Below are 8,075 nucleotides of genomic sequence, written 5' to 3'. Positions count from 1 at the left end.
ACAGGTCCCAGTCCTGGCCTAGTTTGTTCCTTCCAGACCTCCAGCCTTGGTCTGTTCTTCCATAATGTACCAAAAATTAATTATGATGCACCTCCAACACTATGCAGCTGTGGAGTTGGCTGTGGAGACAGAGGAGTATTTCGTCTTGCCAGAGCTTCCAATTGGGACAGTGTGTCACAGTGGCATCCAGATGCACTCTGAAACTTCATTCCAAACCAGTGGCCTCTTTATCCAAAGATACTCTTCACAACATTGCCTCCACTTAGCAGAGCCGATCCTTTATTTCAGTAGGCTCACCACCTCATGCCTTATGAGCCACCACATATTTTGTAAAGATAGAAAAGTAACCTATCCCCATCCTGCTTCCTTTAAAGCTTGTTCTCCCAAGGCCACTGAAAATAACTCCCAACTTTGTTCTCGGGTTCTTTCCCAATTGAGACCCACTGAATTCTTCACCAGAGATATATTTTCAGGAAATGTAAGTAAAAATTGTCATAGAATCACAGAAGCATAGAATGGCTTGGGTTGGAAGGGAACCACCCAAGGATCATGAAGCTCCAACCCCCTGCCACGGGCAGGGCCACCAACCTCCACATTCACAGCAGCCCAGGCTGCCCAGGGCCCCATCCAACCTGGCCTTGAACACCTCCAGGGATGGACGGGGCATCCACAGCCTCTCTGGGCAGCTGTTCCAGCACCTCACCACTCTCATAGGAAAGAATTTCCCCTGATATGCATTCAAGGCCAGGCTGGATGTGGCTCTGGGCAGCCTGGGCTATGTATGCCCATACATAGCCTATGTGCTATGCAGCACATAGCAGGGGGTTGAAACTAGATGAGCGTTGTGATCCTTTTCAACCCAGGCCACTCTATGATTCCATGATTGTATGATATCCAACCCAAACCTTCCCTCCTTGAGCTTAAAACCACGAGTAATTCCTGAATATATTAGGTTGAGTTTTTATAAAATAATAACTTGTAAGAGCTCTGTTAATCTTCTTCATTGACACTTTCAAGACATTTTGCAAGAGATATTTATTGTGGAAAAAAGCAAGCTTCTATCTGTGAACAACAACAACAAAAAGGATCAGAAGAAAAAACTAATTGTTTCAGATTGATGTCACAGCTGTTTCATTCCTTATAAATTTACCAAACCTGCATTCTCTTCTCAAATGTCTTTAAGTGCTACAAATGGCTGCGCATAGCAGGTATAGCTAACCACACCTTGGAATATTAAATATTCATCCATGACAACAGTTTCAGACAGCTTTAACTCTGAATTACACTGGCAGTCTGCATGCCAAAATGATAACTCTCCTATTTGTGAATATTATTCAAAGTAAAAATTACCAGAAGACTAAAATCCTGAACTTAAATTTGCTTCAGACTGTGTACATCTATACTTAAACATTTTATCTTATTTCTGATGAAATCTTTGCACAGATTCCCACTAAAGCTGACTCATTTTTTTTTCAATACAAAATTTCTTCAACATTTAAATAATAAAAAATAGTTGGAGTTTTTGTTGTTGTTGTTGCTTAAAACCAAAATCAGAATTTAAGTATTCAGTAAAGTATGCTCCAAGCAAGTTTTTTAATAATTAAAAAAAAAGAATATAAAACATATTTTCTGCTGATTCTCGTTAATGCAAACATACTCTTCAACCTGCCTAAGCAGGGTGGGTGCTTTTAGATTGAGAGTCTGGCTGTCAGTTTTGGAAGGATATGCATTAATTCAATGACTGACCTTGGGCAAGTCACAAATTCTGCCCTCTGCACAGGAAAATAGTTTCAATGTCTATCCCACAGGGTTTTATAGACAGAAATTTCACTGATTCCTCCACTGTATCTGGAGAAGTTAAAAGTTTTGCTATGTTTTACTAGTATAAAGTAGAAAATAAGTGCAATTATTTACAGGAAATGCAAGGAGCACATGTTAATAACAGAAAGAAGAAGTTGCATGATAGCTAAATCCTGCAGTCTTGAACTTGCTAATCCTTTAGTACTCAACAGAATTACTCTGATGAGTAAAAGGTACTGGAACAGGGTCTCTATCGTACAGAGTCACAAAATACAATATGCAAAGAAATAGCAAACCTAAGGGTCTTCCTGCATCTGTTCCAAAACCAGCATGGAAGTCGTTTGGGAAGCTGAATTATAGCTAAAAGTTTCATAAGACATAAAAAGAAGCTCTTCTTCTGCTTAAATATGAAGCCCTGCTAAAGGAGAATAAGAACTGGATGGATTCACTTTTGGGTTTGTGCATGAATATGAACACTCAAAAAAAAACAAAAAAAAACATCCTGAGGAGTCCAGCACCTTCTGGGATGCTTATCTGCATTTGTGTTGGATTATCCTGACATCTAGAACTGCAGAATCACAGGATAGAATCATAGATCATAGAATTGTTTGAGTTGGAAGGGACCCTTAAAGACCATCTGGTCCAACCCCCTGTAACGAACAGGGGCAATCCTCACAGTCTAACGCCTACCTAAGAATATCTGCTGAGATTAAAGATGGTAAGTTGCATTCTCTGGGGTTCACTTGGATGTAAAACTGTTCTACAAGTCTAGATACTGCAGACCATTTCCCTTCTGCATTCACCTCCTCATACTCCCATATGATACCTTTATTGATAAGTCCTTGAGCAAGGCGTTTCCTTGACTCTTTGCCCTCACCAGGAGCTCAGTCATCCTGCACTGGTATGAAAAGAGGCCTTAGGAAGGATCTATCAACCCACCAACTTCTGCCAATCTCCCTTAGTTCACCAGATGCTTGAGGCTATGATCATGGGCTCAGATGAACCTGCTACCAGCCTCTGCTCCTCAGCTACCTTTCCACCAAGAGGGAGACAAAGAATTTCAATGCTTCTGGGAAATGTTGGGCTATTATGTCATGAAGAACTCACAGAGTCTCATACCAAAGTCCATAAAAGTACTGCAGACAGCCAGCAAATGGTTAGAAATTTAACTACAGAACAATGGTACTGTCAAATTTCCTTCTTGTTGCAGGGGTTTTCACCTGGACACAGAAACCAGTTGATAGATTAACTGTTCGTTATCCTTCCCTGCTCCACTAGACTCGTGTTTATTGCTCATTCTGCTGTACAGCTTGTGATTCTGGTATTTCCTGGTACCACTTAGTGCTCCAGGACTGGCCCCAAGCTCTTTTGTAAGAAGTTTGGTATAAAGATGAGTTCTAAGAGAAAAACATTTTGTCATCCAAGAAGGGCAGCTCAAAGAGATTTAAATAATTACAAATTCATGTTAAACTCATTAAAATGTTTTGGGTAATTTGAAAAATGATACTGTGAAAGTTCCTTATAAATGATTTCAAGGGTTTTTGTTGGAAAACATTTTGTTCTAAACTTTTACAGCATGATATTCAAAAGAAAGAAAAGAGCTAAAAGAAAGTAGCCTTTGCTAAAAAATAATTATTCTTTGCTTTATTCAAATGCACTTCTGTTGTTGACACTTCTTTTTCCCCTAGAAGAAATAATAACAAAAACTTGGAGTTGATCCCTCTTTTTTTTTTTTTTTCTGAATTGTTGGGACTTATCAAGAAAACTAAAACTTCAACTTTATGTGAACAACTGTTTCTATGAAGATTCACAATAAACAGGCCTGCTCTATGACCCAAAACACTAACAGAGCAAGCCAAAGATGAGACACCTGATAAGACAAAAGTGGGTACACAATTAAATATACATTACAGAGCTCCCTGCTGCCCATCTGCTGTGGGCAGGATTTGGGAAGTAAGGTGGACCTTCTTCAATCTATTGTATGCACGTACACACATATATATAAATGATATATATATCCTGTATCAGTTTTGTCTTCAGCTGAAGACATCATATGGATTCAGGAACACTGAGAGGATGTAATTCAAAGGATGTGGAAAGTCAGAGATGTTGAGACAAATACATGTGTGTCTCTGAACTATGGAAATAGAAAGAACATCATATAGCTACTTGAGAGGACTAACTTTTCTTTTTATGCTCAGCAAGGCTAGCAGGTAACTGTTGAATGGTACCAGTTTATCTGATCAAGGTGCTGGAGGTAGTCAGAATTCACAGAATCGTGGAATTGCTAAGGTTGAAAAGACCTCAAAGATCCCCAAGTTCAACCCCAGCACACCCCCACCATGCTCACTGACCACATCCCTCAGTGCCACATCCCCATGGTTCTTCAACATTCCAAATATGGTGACTCCATCACCTCCCTGGGCAGCCTGTGCCAGAGTATAACCACTCCTTCTGAGAAGAAACTCTTGTTAATATCCAACCTCAGCCTCCCCTGGCACATCTTGAGGCCATCACCTCTCATCCTATCCCTGTTACCTGAGAGCAGAGGAGAAGGAGAAAGGGAAAGGGAAGGGACCATGAATTCACCTCAGCAACAAACTGTGCCTTTCAAATGTCAGCCTCAAGATAAAAGAAACCTCAGATCAGAATGAGAAATACAGAGGAATTAAACACAAAAGAAAAGAGGGAAAAATATCCCCATTCGTATTTGGGCAGCAAGAAGAAAACATAGCAATTTTGTTATAGCCTTGGAGGCAGGGAGCATTTACCATATGCTGTCGCCTCCATTACACAAGAAGATAAACCCTGTGGAGTGCAGGTTGCACTGTCAGTGCAGTTGAGATGCTGGGGATTCCTGGGATTTGTACGACCGTGTGTCAGGGTATACTGAAAACTGCGCAAAGCTAAATAAAGTATAGGTACCATATGCAAAAGTGTGCGTGCTTTAATATGCAGATGTTAAGTGCTAATGCTGTTAGGATATTAATGCTTGTGTGTGAATAGTAATCAGGGAGAAAAGGTAAAGAAAAATTGGTGTGTTTGTATCTAGACAACATATTAATCAGCCCCCTAAGCAGCCAGTTAGAGTGGGATCCTTAGAGGAAAAGCCTTTCCTGGGTACACATTAGACATTTTGTTTAAAGTTCTTCTCGTATTTAATCAGTTTTAGAGTAGGATGGGAAAAGGGATTAATTACAGTCCCTTCCATCAGGCTCCCATACCGCCGGAGTCACAAATGATGCGCCTGCTCAGCAAAATGGCCGCCGTCAGCAGCAGGCGCAGGAAATACTAATTGTAATTAAAGAGTTTATTTGGAATCACAAAGCAGAGTTTTAATCAGGATGAGAAGGGAGCCTTGCTGTGTGAACTTTCAGAGAGTGGTTACAGAGCAGAATGGGCCATTTTAAATAAGAGAGAGTCTTAAAACTTCCGGACTGGGTTATCAGCTTGATTATCTCCTCAGTGGGGCATGGATGGAAATCCTTGCTGTGCCAATTATTGTCATTATTTTGCACTCCCATGGCAGTTATACTGCAAGTCTTACTCAACACATTCAGAGGACTTTGCAAAGGGCAGGTATGTTCTTTCATTTAATTTAAATTAAACTTTACAGAGGATAAACATGACCAGGTGGTAGGATTCTGCAAGAAGGCAGAGAAGCACAGACGGGCACAGAACTGCACGATGAGATCTCCCAGACTCACCCAATGTCATTCACTATTTCCATCCCAAAAATGCATCACGCATTCTGGGACCACGAGCACACAGACCTCAGTTGTAGGTCTCAGTGAAGCCTGGGGGACACACACGTTTCACAGGTTCAAATGCACGCATGACTTTGCAGCTACTCCAGACAGCACAGGCACTTACCAGATTGCAGGTAGAACCGTGTCCATTCAAATTCTGACTTTGGGATAACAGAAACAGGTGGTTCTAGGTCCAGGAGATTGCCATCCAAATCCTTGATAAGGACCTTTCTTGAGCCTTCACAGCTCTTTTCAGGGAATGTGGTGTCTTCAGAGGTCTGTACACTGGCAGGCAGAAGAGGTGGGTTATTATGAGGCAGAGAGTAAGAACTGATGTCTGCAATTTATTTATACTGGCAACAAACACACCTGCACCTATATATACATATAATGTTTTGTTATTTATTAGGTGAACTTGTATTCCCTGGAAAAGAAATAAAATGAAAAATAACGTATCTCAGAAAATCGCAGTTTTATTAACATTGTACCATCCGTACATTCTCAGGAGGAAATTGTAAGTTTAGATTAAACAAACAAACAAACAAACAAAAAACATAAATTTCTTTGCATATTATTAAAGACAGAGGAAGAACAGTTTTTTTGGAGAGGAACTCACCTCACCTGAGATATGTATCTAAGTTAGATTGAATCATCTTCTAGACAAGGGTCTCTAATGAATACATAGTAAGTTGAGTGTATATATTTAGATTGTATGCCTAATATTTGGCACCCTAAAGTTTAGTGAGCTGAACCACATATTGAGGATCTCAAATGTTTTTAAATGTGTTTTGACTACTGTTTAACACAGTCTAAAGGAGCTAGACAATTGGCCATATTGCACCTCTTACAAAAACTGTAATGATACACAAGTAGTTGTACTCCAGCAAAGTCCGTGGAAATATCTTCAGATTGTCATATGGGTGTTTTTTAAGTCTTGGAGAACAAAGAGAATTTCTTGAGTTGGAAAAACACACACTTATTGACATTATGAGTGCAGCCAACAGGTACACATAATGATCCATAGAAAGAAAAAACAATCACATGGGCCAGCCCCTTCAATCCACACGACTTGAAAGAAGTGGAGAACAAAGATAGCTCTTCTGATCCTGACAGCTAGTTCAATTCTTCAGCATCTCTCAGAAGATCCAGCATTTCAGCTGGCTGGGTCTATGGGAGGGACAAGCAAAGTGCTCCATGCTTTTGCCATATTCCCTGATGTTTCTATTTCCTCTCTTGCTCTAAGGCAATGCTCACCTTCCCTTTGACAGGAGATATCCATCAAGATATCCCTTCAGGATGCTGAAGCTGAACAATGCAGACACAGCCTGGATCAAGCTCAGCAGCTGCAAAGGTAGATCAAATAAATGCATGCAGATAATGCATGAGGAGCACTGAGAGATGTAATCTCCCTCAGAGGTTTACCATGCCACTAAGAAAACATTCTGTAATCCACATGCATTCATCATGTTAGAAAATCACCAGCTCTTGCAGTGGACTGCGTATTCAGCAGCTCACTAGTAGCATAATATTGTGGGATGGATACAAGAGTGAAACATAATGGGAGCTGACAGGCTGGACAGGTCTCAGAAATCTACACGCAAACTAACGCCCAAAGCACAAAGCAAAAATATAGAATAGAATAAAAATTCTGGCAGAAGGCTGGAGGGGCTCTAAACATAGCAGTGTGGGACACCTCCAATTATTTTTGACTGGCAAGTGGAATCCGTGCTGGATTATTTTTGCTACTTCAAGGCTTTCCTGACATAGCCTCTATATTGTGTTCACCGGTTGTAATAAATAATTTGGCATGTGGCTTCCATTGGACATGGTATGTTTGAATTGCTGCAACCATCAGTGACTTAAGGTTACAGATGAAGCTCTCTCCCTCTCTGCTCCGTGTTTCTCCACACACAGCTGATATTCTCCCTGGGCAGAAGCAGTTCTGGCAATCATTTGACATCTCACAGCCTGCCTGGTACTGATCAACATTTCTGATGTGATCTCGCAGGCAAAAATCAAGCTCTGCTTCCCCAGCCAAAAGGACATCCCCTATCTCAGGGATTTTTGCTGAAGGTCCTGACATTTGCTGAAGCCTGAGGCTCTGAGAATTCAGAGATGTTCAGGACAGAGCTTTAAGAAACAGGATTTATGAACCTTGTTTTGCTATACAAATGTCAGTAACAGAAGAAATCCAAGAGGACTGGTCTGGAGATGCACCTTGATACAAACTGAACCTCAGATCTTCAAATATTGCCCTAAACTGTTGTTTTGTTGAGGTTTTTTCTTTCTTTTTCGGGGGAGATTTGAGTTTTTGCCAGACAGGAACAGTAAAGGAGCAGAGACGGACAAAGGATGAGACTGCTCTGCACCTAAAATTCCAGTCCAAATCAACTGCTTAAATTCTTATCAAGATAACACAGAAAAGACAGCTGATACAGAGGTGAGGGTAGCCTTAGAACTGTAGGTGATTTTATTTTTTATTTTTTTTATTTTTTTCAGAAACAAGAGAAGATGCCTGGAAATGAA

General features: G+C 40.6%; 1 protein-coding gene across 1 annotated transcript in view; it reads right to left on the bottom strand.

Annotated features, from left to right (window-relative positions):
- Positions 1-4,346: 4,346 nt before the first annotated feature.
- PKHD1 (PKHD1 ciliary IPT domain containing fibrocystin/polyductin) overlaps positions 4,347-8,075 on the bottom strand; it is a 69,146-nt gene continuing 65,417 nt past the window's right edge. The window contains exon 22 of the mRNA XM_019613428.1: positions 4,347-5,834. Within this exon, the coding sequence (XP_019468973.1) occupies positions 5,648-5,834 (187 nt within the window). The 3' untranslated portion in view covers positions 4,347-5,647. The remainder of the gene's footprint in view (positions 5,835-8,075) is intronic.

The sequence above is a fragment of the Meleagris gallopavo genome, chromosome 2, assembly GCF_000146605.3.
Source record: "Meleagris gallopavo isolate NT-WF06-2002-E0010 breed Aviagen turkey brand Nicholas breeding stock chromosome 2, Turkey_5.1, whole genome shotgun sequence".
NCBI lineage: Eukaryota > Metazoa > Chordata > Aves > Galliformes > Phasianidae > Meleagris > Meleagris gallopavo.
This window is presented reverse-complemented; position numbering and strand designations above follow the sequence as displayed.